This window comes from Salvelinus fontinalis, chromosome 26 (assembly GCF_029448725.1).
Source record: "Salvelinus fontinalis isolate EN_2023a chromosome 26, ASM2944872v1, whole genome shotgun sequence".
Lineage (NCBI taxonomy): Eukaryota > Metazoa > Chordata > Actinopteri > Salmoniformes > Salmonidae > Salvelinus > Salvelinus fontinalis.
This window is the reverse complement of record NC_074690.1, coordinates 14,048,657-14,072,446: the sequence shown is the minus strand read 5'-3', so window position 1 is coordinate 14,072,446 and position 23,790 is coordinate 14,048,657. Positions and strand designations below refer to the sequence as shown.

Here is a 23,790-nt window from a genome sequence, read left to right as displayed (position 1 = left end):
GCATCAAAACTACCAATTCCCCATAAGAACAATGTGTGTGCAATACAGTTGATTACCGGTAACCACCAGACGTACACATGGTCTGAGCTGTACTTTCCCACATTCAAATGTATATCTTTACAGGGAGAAAGTGGCACATGCAAGGGTGTTTTTTTTGTGTGCATACACACATTTGATAAATGAGGCCCCAGGTTAGTTTAAATTTGAGAATTTTATTGGAAGGTCCCAAAGAATTGCTATGAAAAAGACAAGTGGATAGTCTCTCTGAAAACCTTCCCTTGGTATTTGAAATCGTACCCTGGCCTAATTTCCATTTTAATGAGGTGATTGTGTCATACAGTGAAACATTTTATTTCTAAGCGATACAAATATGAGTCCATTAGCTTTGTACATGACCCCAAACACTTGGAACTGTGTAAGGTAAAGCAGAAATGGCTTATGTGATGTAAATCCACCCCAGTATTACTGGGTGCGTTGTCTTTGCTCTGTTTATGGAGCCTTTCAGATATAGACAAGGGTAACTGAGTCACCTGTGTGTAATATATTAATGAATGCATTCGCCTATGGATCCTTACAAATGATGTATTATGCGCAGGTGGTTGAGTTAGTATTTATTTATTGGTATAATGCCGCTGGTACAGAGGATGTGAGTGTGTTTTTGGGGAAAGAAGGATGGAAAAATATTAAAAGAATGAAAAAAAGCAACGTCTGTCGTGAAATATTTATGAAAATATCCATATTGGTAGATTGAAGACAACAAAATTATCATTTAAATTTGATTTGTATAAAGTCTTGAAATGGAAAGCTGTTGAGTGAAATCACTGACAGAATTCAGAAGTGGCCTTACCTGCAATAGAGACCTCAAATCTTATGCAGACACATTCTTCAGAAAGGAATACGTTGCTAAACTTTAAACAAAATACACACAAGTATTGGGGAATTGATTACAGCCAAGGTCATTGGAGAAAAAAAAAATGGCTGTATTCTGAGTGGATCATCCCTTCATAAAAATATGAAATAGGCTGCCATTTTGGTTGCACAACACACCATAAGTGACAGAGCTGAGCATACCTCTCTCTTACATTAAATGATATCCAGTACAAAATAAATCAAAATGATTGAAATCACACAGAATACAAGAGAAAAAAGTGCATTTTATTGGAGGGTTTGACCAGATGTTTCAATGGAGGGAAAGCAGCAACGGTCCTCCCTCTGCACGGACTGTCAGAGACCCATGGACAAAAAACGGCAAACTCCTCAATATGCCCCTCCAAGTCAGACTTGTTAAAAAAAAAACTCATCGGCTTAAGTTTAAAATGTCTTTCTCAAAGTTTAAAAAAGAATGAAAATGTTGCAACAAGTTCATAATAACACCTATATAAAGGCAAAAAAAATAAAATATTGAACACGTAACAAAGCCCTGTAAAAGAGAACTCGTCCCGTTTGAATAAAAGTCCTCCGGGTCAACAACTGGAGGTGGAGCAAGACTCCTCCGTTTATTTATTCTCTGTCTCTCATTTCTCCTTGTGAGAAAGAGGTGGGAGGAGCCAACGTGCAAGCGTTTTGATGACGCCACCATGACTGCTCCTGACTCACGAGGAAGCGTGTCCCGCACAGACCCTCCTCTTTTGGGGGTGGGGGGGCTAGTCTGTGTCTGAGTCACTGCTGTCCTCTGAGGAAGAGCTGCTGGAGCCCTCAGATTGGTCGTCGTCATCATGGTCATCGTCATTCTAGAGAACAGAGACAGAACAGCTGGGTCATTCTAGAGAACAGGGACAGTAGAACAGCTGGGTCGTTCTAGAGGACAGGGACAGTAGAACAGCTGGGTCGTTCTAGAGGACAGGGACAGTAGAACAGCTGGGTCGTTCTAGAGGACAGGGACAGTAGAACAGCTGGGTCATTCTAGAGGACAGGGACAGTAGAACAGCTGGGTCATTCTAGAGGACAGGGACAGTAGAACAGCTGGGTCGTTCTAGAGGACAGGGACAGTAGAACAGCTGGGTCGTTCTAGAGGACAGGGACAGTAGAACAGCTGGGTCGTTCTAGAGGACAGGGACAGTAGAACAGCTGGGTCGTTCTAGAGGACAGGGACAGTAGAACAGCTGGGTCGTTCTAGAGGACAGGGACAGTAGAACAGCTGGGTCATTCTAGAGAACAGGGACAGTAGAACAGCTGGGTCGTTCTAGAGGACAGGGACAGGACAACAGCTTGTCATTCTAGAGAACAGGGACAGTAGAACAGCTGGGTCGTTCTAGAGGACAGGGACAGGACAACAGCTTGTCATTCTAGAGAACAGGGACAGTAGAACAGCTGGGTCATTCTAGAGGACTGGGACAGTAGAACAGCTGGGTCGTTCTAGAGGACTGGGATAGTAGAACAGCTGGGTCATTCTAGAGGACAGGGACAGTAGAACAGCTGGGTCATTCTAGAGGACAGGGACAGTAGAACAACTGGGTCGTTCTAGAGGACAGGGATAGAACAGCTGGGTCGTTCTAGAGGACTGGGACAGTAGAACAACTGGGTCATTCTAGAGGACAGGGACAGGACAACTGGGTCATTGTAGAGGACAGGGACAGGACAGCTGGGTCGTTCTAGAGAACAGAGACAGAACAGCTGGGTCGTTCTAGAGAACAGAGACAGTAGAACAGCACAACAGCTGGGTCATTCTAGAGAACAGGGACAGTAGAACAGCTGGGTCGTTCTAGAGGACAGGGACAGTAGAACAGCTGGGTCATTCTAGAGGACAGGGACAGTAGAACAGCTGGGTCATTCTAGAGGACAGAGACAGTAGAACAACTGGGTCATTCTAGAGGACAGGGACAGAACAGCTGGGTCGTTCTAGAGGACTGGGACAGTAGAACAACTGGGTCATTGTAGAGGACAGGGACAGGACAACTGGGTCATTGTAGAGGACAGGGACAGGACAACTGGGTCGTTCTAGAGAACAGAGACAGAACAGCTGGGTCATTCTAGAGAACAGAGACAGTAGAACAGCTGGGTCGTTCTAGAGGACAACAGCTGGGTCATTCTAGAGGACAGGGAAAGGACAACAGCTGGGTCGTTCTAGAGAACAGAGACAGAACAGCTGGGTCGTTCTAGAGAACAGAGACAGAACAGCTGGGTCGTTCTAGAGAACAGAGACAGAACAGCTGGGTCGTTCTAGAGAACAGAGACAGAACAGCTGGGTCGTTCTAGAGGACAACAGCTGGGTCATTCTAGAGGACAGGGACGGGACAACAGCTGGGTCATTCTAGAGTACAGGGACAGGACCAGCTGGGTCATTCTAGAGTACAGGGACAGGACCAGCTGGGTCATTCTAGAGGACAGAGACGGGACAACAGCTGGGTCATTCTAGAGAACAGGGACAGGACAACAGCTGGGTCATTCTAGAGGACAGAGACAGTAGAACAGCTGGGTCGTTCTAGTGGACAGAGACAGTAGAACAGCTGGGTCGTTCTAGAGGACAGAGACAGTAGAACAGCTGGGTCGTTCTAGAGGACAACAGCTGGGTCATTCTAGAGGACAGAGACAGTAGAACAGCTGGGTCATTCTAGAGGACAGAGACAGGACAACAGCTGGGTCATTCTAGAGGACAGAGACAGTAGAACAGCTGGGTCATTCTAGAGGACAGAGACAGGACAACAGCTGGGTCATTCTAGAGGACAGGGACAGGACAACAGCTGGGTCAAATACTTGTGCAGCTTTTGATGTGGTTTGCCCAGTACAATGGAACTGATCAGATGTACACGAGGTAAATTAAGCAGACCTCAAATACTTTTGAATATTTTTGCTTAATGTATTTGACCCAAGTCTACACTAAAGCATAGTGCGGATGACCCCTGGCTTGGAAAACTCACATCATCTTCGCTGTCGGAGCTGCCGGATGATTCTTCGTCGTCGTCGGAGTCTGACGAGTCCGTCTTGTCATCGTCGTCTGAGTCGGACGTATCCTGCTGTAGAGCACAGGGTCACGCTTCTACTGCAGACTCACCCATTTACAGAACGTTGTGCATTCGGAAAGTGTTCAGACCCCTTCCCTACATTGTTACGTTACAGCCTTATTCTAAAATAGATTTTTTTTTATCCCCTCAATCTACACACAATACCCAATAATGACAAAGCGAAAACAGGTTTAGAAATTTTGGCAAATGTATTACATTTAAAAAACATACCTTATTTACATAAGTATACAGTCCCTTTACTATGAGACTCGAAATTGAGCTCAGGTGCATCCCGTTTCCATTCATTCCATTTCTACAACTTGATTGGAGTCCACCTGTGGTCAATTCAATTGATTAAACATGATTTGGAAAGGCACACCTGTCTGCAGTTGACAGTGCATCTCAGAGCAAAAACCAAGCCATGAGGTCGAAGGAATTGTCCATAGAGCTCCGAGACAGGATTGTGTGAAGGGTACCGAAATTGTTTTGCAGCATTGAAGGTCCCTAAGAATAGAACGACCATCATTATTAAAAGGAATAAGTCGGGAACCACCAAGACTCTTCCTAGAGCTAGCCCGCCTGGCCAAACTGAGCAATCGGGGGAGAAGGGCCTAGGTCAGGGAGGTGAACCTGATGGTCACTCTGACAGAGCTCTAGAGTTCCTCTGTGGAGATGGGAGAATCTTCCAGAAGGACAACCATCTCTGCAGCACTCCACCAACCAGCCACCAACCAGAAAGATGGGATACAGAGGATTCCTTGCTGAAAACCTGCTCCCGAGCACTCAGGACTTCTGGGGCGAAGATTCACCTTCCAACAGGACAACCCTAAGCACACAGTCAAGACAACGCAGGAGTGGCTGAATGTCCTTGATTGGCCCAGCCAGAGCCTGGACTTGACCCGATCAAACATCTCTGGAGAGACCTGAAAATAGCTGAGCAACGACACTTCCCATTCAACCTGACAGAGCTTCAGAGGATCTGCAGAGAAGAAATGGGAGAAACTCTCCAAATACAGGTGTGCCAAGCTTGTAGCATCATACCCAAGAAGACTCGAGGCTGTAATCGCTGCGTCAACAAAGTACTGACTAAAGGGTCTGAATACTTTAGTAAATGTCATATTTCCAGGGTGGTTAATAAATTAGCAAAAATAACTTGCTTTGTCATTATTGTGTGTAGACTGAGGGGGGGGGGGACATTTCAATCCATTTTAGAATAAGGCTGTAAAGTAACAAAATGTGGATGAAGTCAAGGGGTCTGAATATTTTCTGAAGGCGCTACATAACCAGAGGTTGGAACCTTAATTCTCCAATCATTCTGAACGAGAACCATTATTCCATTCCACTCTTCCAACCAGCAAAATAAAGTTCTGAACCCGTTCGAAATCGGTAAATCGGAATATACATTCAGTACCAGTCACACCTACTTATGCAATGGTTTTTACTTTTTTTTTTTTTTACTATTTTCTACATTGTAGAATAATAGTCAAGACATCAAAACTATGAAATAACACATATGGCATCATGTAGTAACCAAAAAAAACTGTTAAACAAATCAAAATATATTTGAGATTCTTCGAAGCAGCCACCCTTTGCCAACTTTGCATTCTCTCAACCAGCTTCATGAGGTAGTCACCAGGAATGCATTTCAATTAACAGGTGTGCCTTAATTTGTGGAATTTATTTTCTTCTTAATGCGTTTGAGCAAATCAGTTGTGTTGTGACAAGGTAGGGGTGGTATACAGACGATTGCTCTATCTGGTAAAAGACCAAGTCCATATTACTACAAGAACAGTCCATATTATGGCAAATTGCTGCAAATAAACCACTACTAAAAGGACACCAATAAGATGAAGAGACTTGCTTGGGGCATTTGACTGAGAAGGACAGTGATGGAGTGCTGCATCAGATGACCTGGCCTCCATAATCACCCAACCTCAACCCAATAAAGATGGTTTGGACCGCAGAGTGGAGGAAAAGCAGCCAACAAGTGCTCAGCATATGTGGGAACTCCTTCAAGACTGTTGGAAAAGCATTCCAGGTGAAGATGGTTGAAAGAATGTGCAAAGCTGTCATCAAGGCAAAGGGTGGCTACTTTGAAGAATCTCAAGTATATTTAGATTTGTTTAACACTTTTGGTTACTACATGATTCCATAGTTGATGTCGTCACTATTATTCTACAACGTAGAAAATAGTAAAGAAAAACCCTTGAATGAGTAGGTGTCCAAACTTTTGACTGGTACTGTAAGTATAGATTGATATGTACATTTCAAACTGACATTAAATTACTTCACCAATCAGTGAGGACAGAGCTGCTTGCTGTGGAGCGGGTATGCGATTTAAAATCGTGTTAGGAAAGTCGGGAAATAGCATTTTGCCGTAACAGCATGGTTTAATCACAATGAAAGACAAACACATTGTGCTGCCTTGAAGCGCTAGGTATCTTGTTATGACGTGCATTATCTGAATTAGGCCCACAGAATTATACCTACGGAGGAGTGGCTTCTATGGAGGAACTTGAAAGTTCAAAGACATTCAAAGTTGGTTTAACGTTGGACCAGAGCAAACGTTCGCTAACTAACAAGCTTGTGTGTGTGTGCAGAGCAGCACTAGAATTAAAAGCATCTTACTTTTTTGTAGTTAATAAATCCAATGTGAAACGTGATAACTGTAGTATTGATAAAGTGAATCCATCCTTCTCCCGGAACGTCAACTAATGTTATTAACTGGTTCTAAAATAACAGTTTTGTTCCGGAACAGGATAGATTACTTTCGGTTCTGTTCCTCAAATTATTTCATTATTTTCCATGAACCGGTTCCAACCCTTGCTTACAACAGCACATGGAATACACAATTATAGGACACACACATAAGACAACCACCCGGACATAACAGGTTAAAACGAACATAAGCACGCTAGATGTAAAATCACGGTAAAAATGTCAGGACCACACACACAGCGCCCACATCCATGCCACCACTTCAAAATCAGAGTGCATTAGTGTGTGCGTGTCTGGATTGAGTGCATGCCTGTGTGTCTCCGTCTGTGTGTGAGAGAGGGAAGCAGTCCGGCGAGAACGGCACGGTTACCTTGGCCCGGTACGCCATGGCCCGCTTGCCCCCCCCGACCCCTGCTGCTGCGGCTCTGGCACCTACCGCCTTCCCCTTCACTGCAGTCACGCGAACCTTAGCCCCCGGGGCCCCCCGCGCCTTGGTGGTGCTCCGCCGTTTCTGCATGAAGGGGGGGGGGGGGGGGGGGTGAGGTGGAGAGGGAATGAGGGAGGGATAATGGGCAGGTGGATGGAAAGATGGAGGGGTATAAGACCAGCACACAATCAAGCTCAAAGCATTGATGATTAGTAGCTAGATGTTAATAGGATGATGTTCTGTTTCCATGTAAAGTCAGCAAAAAAAGAAACAGGACCCTGTCTTTCAAAGTAATTTGTAAAAATCCACAGATCTTCATTGTAAAGGGTTTAAACACCGTTTCCCATGCTTGTTCAATGAACCATAAACAATTAATGAACATGCACCTGTGGAACGGTTGTTAAGACACTAACAGCAGGCAATTAAGGTCACAGTTATAAAAACTTAGGACACTAAAGAGGCCTTTCTACTGACTCTGAAAAACACAGAAGGAAAGCTGCCCAGGGTCCCTGCTCATCTGCGTGAACGTGCCTTAGGCATGCTGCAAGGAGGCATGAGGACTGCAGATGTGGCCAGGGCAATAAATTGCAATGTCTGTATTGTGAGACGCCTAAGACCGTGCTACAGGACGGACTGCTGATCGTCCTCGCAGTGGCAGACCACGTGTAACAACACCTGCACAGGATCGGTACATCAGAGCAGGACAGGTACAGGATGGCAACAACAACTGCCCGAGTTACACCAGGAACGCACAATCCCTCCCTCAGTGCTCAGACTGTCCGCAATAGGTTGAGAGGCTGGACTGAGGGCTTGTAGGTCTGTTGTAAGGCCGGTCCTCACCAGACATCACCGGCAACAACGTCACCTACGGGCACAAACCCACCGTCGCTGCACCAGACAGTACTGGAAAAAAGTGCTCTTCACTGACGAGTCGTGGTTTTGTCTCACCAGGGGTGATGGTCGGATTTGCGTTTATTGTCGAAGGAATGAGCGTTACACCGAGGCCTGTACTCTGGAGCGGGATCGATTTGGAGGTGGAGGGTCCATCATGGTCTGGGGCGGTGTGTCACAGCATCATCGGACTGAGCTTGTTGTCATTGCAGACAATCTCAACGCTGTGCGTTACAGGGAAGACATCCTCCTCCCTCATGTGGTACCCTTCCTGCAGGCTCATCATGACATGACCCTCCAGCATGACAATGCCACCAGCCATACTGCTCGTTCTGTGTGTCATTTCCTGCAAGACAGGAATGTCAGTGTTCTGCCTTGGACAGTCAAGAGCCCGGATCTCAATCCCATTGAGCACATCTGTGACCTGTTGGATCAGAGGGTGAGGGCTAGGGCCATTCCCCCCCAGAAATGTCCAGGAACTAGCAGATGCCTTTTGTGGAAGAGTGGGGTAACATCTCACAGCAATAACTGGCAAATCTGGTGCAGTCCATGAGGAGGAGATGCACTGCAGTACTTAATGCAGCTGGTGGCCACACCAGATACTGACTTTTACTTTTGATTTTGATTTTGACCCCCCGCCCCCCCTTTGTTCAGGGTCACATGTCCGTGGAACTTGTTCAGGTTATGTTGAATCTTGTTATGTTCATACACGCGTTAACTTTTCTGAAAATAAACAGTTGACAGCGAGAGGACGTTTCTTTTTTTTGCTGAGTTTATATGCAGTTATGCTGGATGCCAGCTTGTGAGTACAGATATTCACTAAGGCAGTCATGTCAGATAAAGCAAATTTAAATTGACAAATGTATTTGGTGTCAGGTTTTAAGAACTCCAGCTACAGAGAAAAGAGTACCTATAGCCATGGGATATGAATGTAGAATAAAACATATAGCATGAGTGTGAAGGGCATTGTAATATGAAGTGCTGCGTTGAGTCAGTGTCAAGAACACAACACCATGCGTATTTGACAGCGTGAAACTCACCGTGGTGGAGAACTCTTTATAAACCGCTCGCTCCTGGGGAGAGAGAGACTGAAGGGGACAGACAGACAGAAAGGGGGAAGAAATTACAAGACTGATTTCTTCCAAAAGGTGCTGTCGCTAACATTGTATCTATTATTTAACTATTTAATGCTTTTTTTAACGAATACAATGCATAGGTTCGGAGTACGCGCCTTGTGTACCACTGTCTCCTCCTGTGACGCGTTTGATATTTTAAAATGTTTATTTGATTAATATTTTTTTTTTTTTTATTTTATCCCATTTCCTCCCCAATTTTCGTGGTATCCAATCGCTAGTAATTACTACCTTGTCTCATCGCTACAACTCCCGTACGGGCACGGGAGAGACGAAGGTCGAAAGCCATGCGTCCTCCGAAGCACAACCCAACCAGCCGTACTGCTTCTTTAACACAGCGCGCCTCCAACCCGGAAGCCAGCCGCACCAATGTGTCGGAGGAAACACCGTGTACCTGGCCCCCCTTGGTTGGCGCGCACTGCGCCCGGCCCGCCACAGGAGTCGCTGGAGCGCGATGAGACAAGGATATCCCTACCGGCCAAACCCTCCCTACCCCGGACAACGCTATGCCAATTGTGCGTCGCCCCACGGACCTCCCGGTCGCGGCCGGCTGCGACAGAGCCTGGGCGCGAACCCAGAGACTCTGGTGGCGCAGTTAGCGCTGCGATGCAGTGCCCTAGACCACTGCGCCACCCGGGAGGCTTATTTGATTATTTTGAGGCAAGCGACATTGGGTGTCCACATTTCAGAAAGCTGCCTAAGAAATAAATGATTTTACCTATGGCCCTTACCTTGACCCAGGCCTCCAGCTCGGCCTTGTACTCAATCTGCAGTTCCTCCACCAGCTTCTTGTACTTGTCCTTGTGACTCTGGCTGAGCTTGTGCCAGCGCTTGCCGATCTCCACCATCCGCTCCTTCAGGCTGAAGTGATTCAGCTCGCCATTGGTCAGCAACTCCTGGGAGAACATCTGGTAGCCACTCCTGCACACACAGAGACAGAGGTTTAATTATACCCACATAGCAGTCAATATAAACTGCAAGCCATGAGCAAACTAATGAACACAGGCCCATCTAAATAACATGTATACATTCATACTAACAGTTAGCAACACCAACGGTAGTAGTAAATAGCCTAGGATCTTCTAGGCTTAACGTGTCCGATTAAGGTGGTGAACAAATACATGAAAAATGAGCAAAGGAAATCAGAGGACATTTGGAGGGGGGGGACGAGGACATTTGGAGGGGGGGGGGGGGGGGGCAGAGGACATTTGGAGGGGGGGGCAGAGGACATTTGGAGGGGGGGGCAGAGGACATTTGGAGGGGGGGGCAGAGGACATTTGGAGGGGGGGGCAGAGGACATTTGGAGGGGGGGGCAGAGGACATTTGGAGGGGGGGGCAGAGGGCATTTGGAGGGGGGGGCAGAGGGCATTTGGAGGGGGGGGCAGAGGGCATTTGGAGGGGGGGGCAGAGGGCATTTGGAGGGGGGGGCAGAGGGCATTTGGAGGGGGGGGCAGAGGGCATTTGGAGGGGGGGGCAGAGGGCATTTGGAGGGGGGGGCAGAGGGCATTTGGAGGGGGGGGGCAGAGGACACTTGGAGGGGGGGGGGCAGAGGACACTTGGAGGGGGGGGGGGCAGAGGACACTTGGAGGGGGGGGGGCAGAGGACACTTGGAGGGGGGGGGGGCAGAGGACACTTGGAGGGGGGGGGCAGAGGACACTTGGAGGGGGGGGGGGGGCAGAGGACACTTGGAGGGGGGGGGGCAGAGGGCATTTGGAGGGGGGGCAGAGGGCATTTGGAGGGGGGGGCAGAGGGCATTTGGAGGGGGGGGCAGAGGGCATTTGGAGGGGGGGGCAGAGGGCATTTGGAGGGGGGGGCAGAGGACACTTGGAGGGGGGGGGGGGCAGAGGACACTTGGAGGGGGGGGGGCAGAGGACACTTGGAGGGGGGGGGCAGAGGACACTTGGAGGGGGGGGGGCAGAGGACACTTGGAGGGGGGGGGGCAGAGGACACTTGGAGGGGGGGGGGGGCAGAGGACACTTGGAGGGGGGGGCAGAGGACACTTGGAGGGGGGGGGCAGAGGACATTTGGAGGGGGGGGGCAGAGGGCATTTGGAGGGGGGGCAGAGGGCATTTGGAGGGGGGGCAGAGGACATTTGGAGGAGGGGGGGGCAGAGGACATTTGGAGGAGGGGGGGGCAGAGGACATTTGGAGGGGGGGAGGGGCAGAGACATTTGGAGGGGGTGGGGGGGGCAGAGGACATTTGGAGGGGGGGAGGGGGGGGGGCAGAGACATAGATAATAGGATGGGGCAAAGTGAAAAGATAAATAAATAATATGGGCCAGGATAAACAAAGACGCCATATGACAAAAATAGACCAGTAACATCAATAACACTCCAGGGTCATTGATGTAGTTACTCACACAGGTGGCTTCCTGGGTTCCCCTTCAAACTTGGGTTTCCTCTGGCCTGCTCCTGCCTGGGCTGTTCTCATCTCTAACAATTCCCTCTGCAGGACAAGTACAGTTCACCACACACAACAACAACGCATCAGACCTGGGTGTACTGTACATGTCAAATACTTTCAAAAGGATTCCATTTTATAGGGCAAATTTTAATCAAGTGACGATCAAGTATTTGGAAGTACTTGCCATATTTAACCCATGTCAAAACATATGGGTAATGGTATATGGCTCGTGAAAATTACACACATCAAAAACAGAGGGACTGTTGATTGGATCCTCATTATACACACACACACACACACACACACACACACACAGACATTACATTACATATTCCAACACCGAACAAACACACACTACATGACCGAAAATATGTGGACACCTGCTCAAACATCTCATTCCAAAATCATGGGCATTATTATGGAGTTGCGCCCCCCCCCCCCCTCTTCTTTGTTGCTATAACAGCCTCCACTCTTCTGGGAAGGCTTTCCACTAGATGTTGGAACATTGTTGTGGGGACTTGCTTCCATTCAGCCATAAGAGCATTAGTGAGGTCAGGCACTGATGTTGGGCGATTAGGCCTGGCTCGCAGTCGGCATTCCAATTCATCCCGAAGGTATTCGATGGGGTTGAGGTCAGGGCTCTGTGCAGGCCAGTCAAGTTTTTCTACACTGATCTGGACAAACCATTTCTGTATGGACCTCGTTTGTGCACAGGGGCATTGTCATGCTGAAACAGGAAAGGGCCTTGCCCAAACTGTTGCCAAAAAGTTGGATGCACAGAATCATCTAGAATGTCATTGTATGCTGTATTGTTAAGATTTCCCTTCACTGAAGCTAAGGGGCCTAGCACAAACCATGAAAAAACAGCCCCAGACCATTATTCCTCCTTCACCAAACTTTACAGTGGACACTATGCATTGGGGCAGGTAGCGTTCTCCTGGCATCCGCCAGGATTAGTCCGTCGGACTGCCAGATGGTGAAGCATGATTCATCACTCCAGAGAAGGCGTATCCACTGCTCCAGAATCCAATGGCGGCGAGCTTTACACCACCCCAGCCGACTCTTGGCATTGCACATGGTGATCTGCGTGCGGCTGCGTCGCCATGAAAACCTATTTCATGAAGCTCCCAATGAACAGTTCTTGTGCTGACGTTGCTTCCAGAGGCAGTTTGGAACTCGGTAGTGAGTGTTGCAACCGAGGACAGATGATTTTTACGTGGAGGGATGGGGAAGAGGGGTGGCTTGGAAGAGGGTAGGGGGTGGGGAGGAGAGGTGGCTTGGAGGAGGGTAGGGGGCGGGGAGGAGGGTAGGAATGGGGAGGAGGGTAGGGGGCAGGAAGGAATGGGGAGGAGGTGGCTTGGAGGAGGGTGGGGGACACAGGAATGGGGAGGAGCAGAAGGTGGGGAGGGCGACCAACATTTTGACATTTCTTCAGCACAACTGGAGAAGACAGCGGTCAAAACGTCTGGTCACTGACCACGGGCCGGTACTGAACCTCGTATCGCTTCTGGTCTTCAGCCGCCTTTTTGATCCAAGGGATCTTCTCCTTCTTCTCCATGGCCTTCCAGGCTGACTCCATGGCACTCTGGGTCTTCTTACGGTCACTCTGTAACCAGAAGACATGGAACACATAAGTTTTTTATTTTTCACTTTAGTACTGTACGGATTAAAAAGTGCATTCCTAGATGCTGTACAGCATGGGACTTCAACCGGTGGTCTGCGCACCACAACTGGCCCACGAGCCAATTTAATTTGACCCGCCACAGTATACAGTGTTTGTAAAAGAATATGGTTTGTTGAGTTGTTAGAAAACAACTACTTCAATCTAAATGTGAAACACTAAAACCAGATAGAGAACTATAAAAATGAATATGGCCCTAAATTAATTAAGATAAAATCATAATAGTCCCTCTTTCTCACCCTGAACTTGGCCAGGTAGTCTCCTACGACGCCTTGTTGCCACATCTCCTCGGCAGTCTTGGGTGTCTCAGGGAGTTTGGTCCTCTTCTTGCCATCGCGCTTCTCTTTCGCCGTCAGGCCGGAGTGTACCCAGTGCCCCTGCTCAGCTTCGCGACAGCGCTCCTGAAGGAATCCCATACAGAGACAGACCTGGTGTCAACGCAGGTGGCATATACATTGTGTACCTAGTATACCTTTAAACGTAAAATCTTAACAGGTGACATAGCTCAAACATCTACTACACCCACAATAACATCTGCTAAATCTGACCAATAAAATCTGATGTTGACCCAACATTTGAAATAGTTAGAAAACCTTCCCAGTGACTGACCAGGTGCCAAACTTTCACTGTAGCTTAGCAAGACATAGCCCACCTTCACTGTAACCTAACAGAAAGACATAGCCCACCTTCACTGTAACCTAACAGAAAGACATAGCCCACCTTCACTGTAACCTAACAGAAAGACATAGCCCACCTTCACTGTAACCTAACAGAAAGACATAGCCCACCTTCACTGTAACCTAACAGAAAGACATAGCCCACCTTCACTGTAACCTAACAGTAGGGCTGTTACGATGACTGTATTACCGCCACAGCGGCTGTCACCAGTCTTGACCGCAGTCAAATTTCACATGGCCGTTGAGTCACGGTAATTAGGTTTCTCCAAGCTGCTGATTGTCATTAGTAGCCTACCAAACTTTCTAACTGCCTGGTACTCAGCACTCTATTGTCCCTCTAATCACTCTGACATTAATGCAAATGTAATCGAAAATCGAAATTAAACACTTCATGTGAGCCCATGAGCTCATGTTGCACAACATTTCTATAGGCTATGCAATTGCGTGAGAAAACAGAATGATGGCTTCTACTAAAAAGAGGAGTACCCCATCAGCTTTCTATAGGCTAGACCTACAATATTTTTTTATCAACTATCCTAATATTAAGCACATCACTTTGTTTTACAACAGGAGTGTAGCCTACCTGGCTGGGATGAAAATGAACCACAGGAAAAACGTCCTCCATTCGCTATTTAAGTGCAACGATTACATGTATTTTTTTCTCCTGCCCCGGTTCTGAGACCGAATGGACCATTATCATGCACCTAAATCAAAACTAATTTCACACATTAAGTTTATGTAAAGACCAGATTAAATGAAGAATAGTCTGACGGGAGACAATATTATCGCTTGTGATTGATACCCAGCATATGCCTTTCATCCAACTTTATTTTTTGCATCATGCAGCACAACGGCCACTGGCCGCAAAAGGCATGGATTTTAGAGGGCATTACGACCACACTAGGGTGATGCTGCCGCGAAATTCGAGGAATTATCAAGCGCTTGTGAAATTTTTAATAAGAGACTGATAAAATGTGTGCAGCCTGTCCAAGAAAATCAAAACATATCACAACTGAAGTTGCATAAATAACTCTAAATTAAGCATACAGGAGGACCTGTTTCTTTGTTAACCGCTCAACAAAATAGACATGTGTGCATTCCCTCTGAAATAGTTTGGAGAAAATATAGTTTCTACTTTACTTTATGTTCAATTGTATTCTTCATACTATAAAATAATTCCATGGAATTCTAAGCAAATCTTGCATGCTAAATGAACTAGTGTAGCCCACAGCCATATGGCATAGCCAGATCAGGGCCTAACATAAGGACAACTCAGAGTATTCTAATTGACTACATTTCTTTAGACCTGTCTAAAATAAATAGTGGATTTATTGTGATGGGGTAGGCTATATTACATTTATTTATTAGACTTTTAAAAATGTAGAAGTTCCAAAGGTCCACACCTGTGGCTTGTATGGAAGCCAGGAGATGCTAAATGTGTTTATGTTAATTAATGGTCAATTACCTTGACTGGCAGTTATTTGCTTGACAATCACCGGCTGACAAAATTTCACGACTACCACAGCCCTACCTAACAGAAAGCCATAGCCCAGCTACACTGTAACCTAACAGAAAGCCATAGCCCAGCTTCACTGTAACCTAACAGAAAGCTCACCTTGTGTCTGAAAGGGTGGTGACATACCTGTTGTAGTTTTGTGAGACCCACCTTGGCGGAAGGGGACTTGGATCTGTGAGGGCTGCCAACACCCCCCATGCCCAGCCGCGAGCCACCCAGCTTCTCCTCCGTCATCACTCGGTCCCTCTCCTCCTCCGGGAGACTCTGGAGAAAGAGAACTGACATGTAGGCTGCCAGACTTCCACTACTAAAACTCAGGTCAGCCAAGAATGTGTAGTGTGATATGTACTACAGTACTATGGGTATATTCAGTTCTACTTACCTCGAGAAACCTCTGTAGGTCAATTTCATACTGCTTCTTTTTCTGTAGTCAGACACACCAGCACAGGGGTGAAAGAGCATTGATACGATTGGTGAATGACAAAAATAAAAAACTTTCATCATGGCTCACCAAACCAAAAACCCTTTCAAACCTTCACATTACGTATTGAAACCTATAGAGGCCAAAATAATTAAAGCACCTATTAAGGATGCTGTGCTGGACCGGTCTACGACAGAGAAAATACTGGTGATTCATTGCATTTCCCCCTTTGAACGGAGCTGAACAAGACTGACCTGCTCGCAACGTTTCTGAAACATGTCCTTCTCCTTCTGCGTCATCACCTTCCACTGCTTACTGCACAGCACCATACGCTCCGTACTGGGAACATCCTTCATGTTCACCATCAGCTCGGCACAGTATAGGGAGTAACCGTTCCTGAAGACCAAAAAAGCCAAGAACCTAGTTCAGCGCTATAGAATTCAACGACAAAGATCTTTAAAAAAAAACTCAACAGATGTTGTCACTGAGAAACCAAGAGCTACTGTTTGCATAAGAATCTCCAATCCATAAATCTCTGAGAAAAAAAATGCCTAAGGGCAAAAATACCCTTTGGTCTTTTCAGAACTGTCAAGAGGCTGTGCCAAAGTCTGGTATCTCTGCTGATACTAAATCATGATGATCATGGGGGTGTGAGCCCCACCTCAGTCCCTCTCCACTTATATTATTTTATTGAAATTGTGCGATTCCGATCAAGCAACTTACGGCGGTGGTTTGGTTGGCCTGCCGTCGAACTTGTCCTTGAGCTGCCGCTCGGCTTTGGTGAGGACGGACTTGACGTGCTCTTCAGCGTCTGGATGGGCCTCTTGGTAGACTCTCATACAACCCTGTAGAGATAACCATGGATTCAAACTTTTTGGGTGACAATAAAAAAAAAAAAAAATTTCTCCTCATCAAGCCTTTAATTTAAAAAAAAAAATGTTTTTGATTGTGCGGTATTTCCACAAAAAGGGTATTCTATTTATTTAGAATGTGCTTGCAAGGCTGCGTTTACACAGGCAGACCAATTCTGATCTACTTTCCAATAATTGGTCTTTTGACCAATCACATCAGATCTTTTTCAGAGCTGATCTGATTGAACAAAAGACCAATTAATGAAACTTGTAAACGCAGCCTTACTCTCTAGGCAGTGTATATCACATACAAAGTGGCAAATTTGTTTGTTTCTTCTACCGGGGGGGGGGGGGGGGATTGTAGAGGATTACAGAGTTGTGTCTCGAATCCTCTGAACTCCGGCACCCCTTCACACCAAACCTCTTACCGCATAGTCTTTCTGCAGCTCCAGGGCCTTGCTGATCCACTTAAGTCTCTTCTTGTCTGACAGCTGGGACCACTGTCTCCTCAGAGCTTCCTTCAGCTCCTTCTGGCTCACCTGGTAACCCCAGAGAAAGGAATGGCATTCATCATTCACCACAAAGAATTCCAAAAGGGGACATTTTCTTTTTTTTAGGGTAAATTCAAGGAAGCACAACACTTGACAGTTTCATTTCATGAAATCCCAGACTTAGCTGGGCGGGTTCCACTGTACACACTCACATCAGGGTGGAGCTTCATGTATGTCTTCTTCTCGTGGTTGTACCACAGCTGCTGGGGCGTCTTGGGCTTCTCAGGGAGGTCCGACTTCTTTCTTTCCTCTATCAACTCCGGGTAGTCCTCTCTGGGTAACAAGAGCAAAGACGTTAAGGCAGCTGTGTATGGGTGGTATACCCTTTCAACCAACAGATAGAGGAAAGTGATCACTTGGGATCTTTTTAAGGAAAATGTGTCAGTTTTTGGAAAGTGTTGCTTGTTATTCAGCAGATTAAGCTAATTTGGCCACTGAAGGCTGGCTTGAACGAGACAGAAAATGCCACTCACTTGAATCGGGCCATATTTTTCTCAAAGGACTCCTTCTCTCGCTGAAACTCTGTGATGTACTTTTGCTGTTGGGTAACAAAGAATAACCCTCACTCAATTAGTTATTAACTGAAAAACTAACAGAATTACTCCCATGTGATACATCCAGGCTGTATCGCATCCGGCCGTGATTGGGAGTCCCATAGGGCGGCGCCCAATTGGCCCAGCGTCATCCGGGTTTGGCCGGAGTAGGCCGTCATTGTACATAAGAGTTTGTTCTTAACTGACTTGCCTAGTTAAATAAAAGGTTAAATTATTAATTTTTTTAATTGAAGAAGAGAGGCTGTATAGAAAGCTATCAATTCAGAAGCAAGAAAAGTAAGTAATTGGTTCAGGTAGTTGTCTAGTCACAAACTACTCTCTGTTTTCTATACAGTAATGTTATGTACAGATTTGGGCTCTGCCTTTGAATTAAATAAAGATTATCCCAAAGGCATAATGAAACGACATGGTAGACTTGACCATCACCTTTTTCTTTTCTGGGAGTTCCTTGTATTTCTTGGACAGAATCTTGGTGAGGTCAAGGTTGCTCATCTCCGGGTGGATCTTAGCATACTTGGCTCGCTTCTCCATGAAGAACCGGAAATACGGTGTAAGGGGTTTCTTTGGGAAGTCTGGGTGTGTCTAAAAGGGTGGAAAACAAAACAATGGTCATTTGTATGGTAGAAGACGTGAGCTTGACAAGTATAACCCTAGCATTTTGTGACATTTCATGGGTACAAAGTAAAACCTGATTGCTTACCTTCAATTTCTTCCCTTTGTATGGGTTCTTCACAAACTCAATGGCATCAACTATGAGCTCGGTCATAGTCCTAAACTTCCGCACCTGAACACATAGTATTAAATGGATTAAGGCCTAACCTGAAATTGTTGTAAAAAAAAAAAAAACAATCATGGTGCCGTGTTTAATTTCGCAACAGTAAGATATTTCCAGTAGAAAAAGAAGCTAGACATTGCTTTCTGTAATTTGTGACACTTCCCTCCACAGATTCAAAACAGAAAATAGATTTTTCGGCTGTTGTGATTGGCTAAAATTGTGACTTGTAATTGGCTAACCTCGGTGGACACCTTCGCCCACTTCTGTTTGCACATGTCGCCGGTGAAGCCTCCGAAGCAGACCTTCTCCCAGTCAAAGTGGGACTCGGTGGTCTTGTATTTCATGGCATCACCATCAGGCAACAGGCTCCGAATTCTCTCCAAAAGAGTGAGGCAGTCCTCCTTACTCCATGTATCCACAACTGGAGCATAGACAATCACACAACCGCACACACATCCATCAAGCAACATCAAAGAGCAGGTGTGCTGTTTTGTTTTGTCTTGTCTTTTTTTATTAGACACAATAAACCTCAAGCTGACCCCAGAATAGATAAACAACTGTCAGACAAATCTAAGTAAAAAAAAAATTAAAAACACTGATCTTTCAATAGTCAACCAGAATTGAACACCTCAATTATCCTGACTGAGAAACCCCTAGGCTACCACCTATACAACTTTAAAAAGGCAAGAATACACCAAGAAATCATCCAATTGGGACACACATAATGGAAGGATCCACAAAACGAGAAGAAATACTACATCTTGTGGTTGACGAAGGGGGTGGCTTTGGTTATGTACCCCCACCTGGTTCTGTCTTGATCTGGATGGTCTGGGAGGCAGAGGACACACTGCTGCTGCCGTTCATGGTGCAGCGTCTGTGGGCAGCTCAACTGACCCGGCTTTCTAGAGATTCTGGAGAACCACAAATGCATCAAATATTTAGGGTCCTGTCTGTCCCGACTTTAGAAAAAAAAAAAAACTCCTATTATAAACAAATTAACTATGGCTAAAAGTGGAAATAGCAAGGAGATAATTGTCTTTGAGCTACAGTCTGCTAAAAACTCCCCAATTCCAATATATGCGTAAAGATATGTATCTACACAAGAATGTATCTACAGTTCAAGAACTGACTCATGACGTTCCATCCAGGTGTTCTAATGTAATTTTATGGTTCCATCCACGACTAAATTAGTTGATCTGGAGAAGTTGCGCGTCCTGACAATTACTCAGCTGACAAAGCACCTTTACACTCAAGGTCAAACGTCTTCACTACAAGTAGGGTAACAAATAGGAAATGCACAAATAAGTTTTCAAAAGCTACACTTTTAACACAAAATAGCGACACGTGTATTTCTGATACAGGAAAAGTCGGTCATGCGGATGCTCCGCCCAAGTCTACCCATCCTTTCCCCATATGAGGGAACATCGTGTACTTCTGGAAAGAGTGACACACAATACGATTTACCGAGAGGACCGATCAATTTATTGTTTCATCGTGTTGTTTTTGAACGACAGCCGAATGGATACATCATATTAATTCGTTTGGAGATGGCTCGCTTTGATAATAACGTTCCGAAAAGCAGCAAAGCGCAGCTGACCTTTCACTGTGTTGGATAGCTTACCGAAGTGACGGCGCGGTGAGAGCAAGCTGAAGTTTTTGCTTGTCAACTGAGCAATTGATAAAATGCTACAGCTTAAAATAAGCGTTGAAATAACCTAGAACAGAGTATCTTTAAAAATGTGAGTTAGTGCTGAGCCCAGCAATCCAAACACGGGCGTTTCCAAATTCGAAGCCTCGGTCTCGACTCCGGACGTGAGACGCAAGTGCTGTGTGCCTGCCAACCCCTCGCCTGTCACCCGGTAGACAGGAGCGCGTCAAGGCGCTTATAATAGCCTAGGCCTATAGGCTATTTACTGTAGGCTAATATAGTCCAAATGAGCGCTATATGCAACCGTTATTTATTCATTTTTGCGGTATGTTCTGAAAATGAATAATGCATCATTTGAGAAACGCACGGTCCCTGTACCAAGTGGGACGCAAAGGGGATTCAGTCATCTCGGGGTTGCATAGTTTCGGGGGCGCATAGTTCCGCGGCAGCCGTTGGCCTTTTCAGCTTCTTTTCATCAGGCCTATACCCCTGAACTGCATAGCCTAGATAGGCTAACTAACCGCGACTGTGTCGGTCGATAGGGTTTTAAGTTGCCTGGTGTAATACCTATGTATAGTTAAGGCATAGCCCAATGATTAAGTTACACGATTAGACCTAAATCAAACATTTGTTTTCAGGTTTGAGTGCATATTTGTGAAAAAGTGTCAACATTGGGGACCGCTCGGCCGCAAAACGTCACCACGTACCGGTCAAAAAACCACTCCTGCCGCTGAACAATCTGACAGTTGTGCCTTATCCAATTAGTCTTAGCCTAGGCTACTTGACAAGGCTACATAAATACATCCACAACTGTCTCAAACAACAAATGTAGCCTACGTATTTTTAAAATTAAGATATTTTCCCCTTTCCCACATGGGGTGATACGAAACCCCTTAAAATATCCTAGGCTAGATAATAGGCCTAAATTTATAGGATGAAGGGAGCGTTCTAGACAAGGGAATAGAACGCTTGAACATTCCGTGGCGGAGGGCTGAATCGAACTGCCAGAAAATGCGCGCCTGCCCCCGCCCGCTTCCCCCAAGCTGTGGCGCAGCTGTGCACCCGACCGAGGCGTCGCTTTCTCGGTGTAGTGTCATCGAGGCCCGCTCACAAGGTCAAACTTCGGGAAAAACAGATTGCAAACTTAAAGAAAATAGGCCTAACGTTACATTGCATTAAAAAATTGTCGCATCCATCTATACATCTACCGATAACAATCCTGTGAGTATTTCACAGCCTAAAACTATGAAAACATAAAATGCTACGCTCATCAGACTGCATTCACATATTTCGAGGGGCCGTGACATTACTATTTTAATGTCTTTCTATTTTGAATCAAGGCTACAGCCTTTAAGTTTGTCTTGGGAACACCGACCGTTCTTTGCCTGCTACCCCAGTAATGGCGCCCTTATTCAGGCAGGAGTCAAAACGCAGCTTCCGCTGGCATAAACTGGCTACCAAACCGATTTTTCTATATGTTACACTAAGTAAATTGACAAGAAAACCACTATAGACTCAATGCACTATTAGCAGACTGGATGTGTATAGTGCACGTGCATTTTGTAGCATAGTCTAAATCGTAAATTTGTGAAAAGTCGTTTTTTAAATGTTGTAATTTGGAGGAGATTGCATTTAACTGTCAATGTGGTTCTATAACTACCAAAAGCAGTAAGTGAAAAGTTCAGAAATGCTTATAAAGCTAGAACTTGCTGAAAAACAGATACGCGAGCGAACGCATCTGCTTGCTTTCGCCCCAAAGCTCTCACTGCAGAGCCGCCATGAATGTTATAAAGACTCGGGGAGACACGACTTAAAAATCGCGTTTAACGCCATCAAAACAACTTTTCACTCACCTTTCGTGGCAGTTAGAAACCAGCGTTGTTACTACAAATCAAGGTATTCGTGTTTAATTATTTTAGGGCTGTTTTAAGTGTCGTTTTTTCAGCCGTAAACCCCGGGGAGTCAGGTCGGAACGGATCCGACAAAAGGAGCGTCTTGTTCGGTATGAAACTCCGCCCAGCGCCGCAGGGGGAGGAACTCCAAGTAAAAACATGCGAGAAAGAAGGAGACAAAGGCGGAGGCTGAAACTAAAAACATACGGCAGTATTTCATAAGAAATATCTTGGTCGTGATGCTGTAATTTATCTTTAATGAATAGCGCATTTAGTTTACACATTTTATCAATTTAAATCATTTATATATTTGTAGACAATTCATGACTCTTTCATTCTTATAGAGATTATCAAGAGATTATTAAATAATATACTTAATTCTAGCTAGACATTTATCCGCCACCCCCTTCATTTTAGCAGTGTCCATGAAGTGCTAAACCGATTAGCCTACCCTATCCACAGGTTTCCAGGAATTACAGGGCCTCAGAAAACGAACTACAGTGGGATTTGAGAGATCCAGGGATGGACAATAACTAATTTCATCCAAGGCTCGGAATCGAGAGGCATGAGGAAATAAATGAAACGTTCAAGTAGTGCAGCTCTACTGTAGCACTAGCAAGCAATGTGTCCTGCAAATATCTAAACTCTTGTTTGCTAATGCCTATCCATAATCTGAAATGACAATAGGCCGCGGACATACTTTACTTTTCCCTGTCTCCCTTTCATGTGGGCTAACAACACAGCCGTCACGCACATTTCACTTCTGTGGAATTAAGTGAAACTGGCCAATAGACGAGGAAAGGAGGAGACGGCCCTTCACTGCAATCCCTCATCTATTTGAAACTGGAATGTAATAATAAGGCCGCGTTCACGTCATGTTGGAAACTCGGGACTTCTGAGTTCAAATTAAAGTCAGTTATTAGCGCAGAGCTTCCAATTGGTCGGTTCTGATACTTCCCAAGTGGGAAACGCAGGTACCTATATCATATATCTATATCATAATACGAGTATGCAATTCAGACATTTCCGAGTTTCCGACATTATATGAACGTAGCACAACTGTAGACCTATCAGGATAGGCTGTGGCCTGTGGTGTGTCACGTGAAAAAGCTGAGCTGGTGATTTGAGCAATTTATAGGCCTACATGTAGCGGTACCCAGCAGTAGGCAATGTAATTAAAGATGATGAACCTATTCTTTCTATGATCATCCCGTTTTATTTGCCATACACTCATTATACTTTTTATTTCAAACTTTCACATGCAAGCAGTGATTGATACACATTTCCTTTATGGGAGTTTAGGTGATACATCATGTATGGTTATGACAAGAAGAATGTGTACAATACATAATGTATAGTCTATATTTACAGGCTGTATCACAACCGTCAGTGATTGGGAGTCTCATAGGGCGGCGTACAATTGGCCCAGCGTTGTCCGGGTTTGGCCGGTGTAGGCTGTCATTGTAAATAAGAATTTGTCCTCAACTGACTTGCCTAGTTAAATGAATATAAAATACATATATCCACTTTAAATGTTCAGGTATCTGCCTTAACACCTTTACAAACACTTTTGTACAGGGACAGAAACATCTTTTCTTTTTGTTTTACTAGGCAAGTCAGTTAAGACAGCCTACCAGGGAACAGTAACCGATTTTTACCTTATCAGCTCAGGGATTCAATCCAACAACCTTTCAGTTACTGGCCCTACGCT

General features: G+C 45.6%; 1 protein-coding gene across 6 annotated transcripts; it reads right to left on the bottom strand.

The window, feature by feature from the left end:
- Positions 1-196: 196 nt before the first annotated feature.
- LOC129823681 (nucleolar transcription factor 1-A-like) lies at positions 197-22,760 on the bottom strand. Of its 6 annotated transcripts, none has more exons than XM_055882584.1 (20): positions 22,531-22,760; positions 19,343-19,450; positions 18,779-18,960; positions 18,465-18,548; positions 18,191-18,346; positions 17,684-17,748; positions 17,363-17,483; positions 17,088-17,198; positions 16,532-16,653; positions 16,063-16,204; positions 15,770-15,811; positions 15,514-15,651; positions 13,434-13,595; positions 12,991-13,119; positions 11,470-11,555; positions 9,842-10,031; positions 9,018-9,065; positions 7,030-7,170; positions 3,858-3,953; positions 197-1,730 (listed from the first exon to the last, which is right to left on the bottom strand). In XM_055882584.1, the coding sequence occupies exons 2-20, from the start codon at positions 19,401-19,403 to the stop codon at positions 1,644-1,646; spliced, it is 2,163 nt and encodes a 720-aa protein (XP_055738559.1). In that variant the 5' UTR covers positions 19,404-19,450; positions 22,531-22,760; the 3' UTR covers positions 197-1,643. The 6 variants fall into 6 exon arrangements, with proteins under 6 accessions (XP_055738559.1, XP_055738562.1, XP_055738561.1 ...); XM_055882587.1 differs by lacking the exon at positions 22,531-22,760 and adding an exon at positions 22,041-22,359 and having other exon boundaries at positions 15,538-15,651; XM_055882586.1 differs by lacking the exon at positions 22,531-22,760 and adding an exon at positions 22,041-22,353 and having other exon boundaries at positions 13,009-13,119.
- Positions 22,761-23,790: the final 1,030 nt, after the last annotated feature.

Excerpts from the sequence above, each read along its gene's own strand:
- LOC129823681 (XM_055882584.1), bottom strand. The coding sequence starts at position 19,403 with ATGAACGGCAGCAGCAGTGTGTCCTCTGCCTCCCAGACCATCCAGATC. Across the intron at positions 16,205-16,531 it reads AGGCCAACCAAACCACCGCC|GAACGGTTACTCCCTATACT; the intron begins GTAAGTTGCTTG and ends TTTGGTCTTCAG. Across the intron at positions 11,556-12,990 it reads AGGTTCAGTACCGGCCCGTG|AGGGAATTGTTAGAGATGAG; the intron begins GTCAGTGACCAG and ends CTTGTCCTGCAG.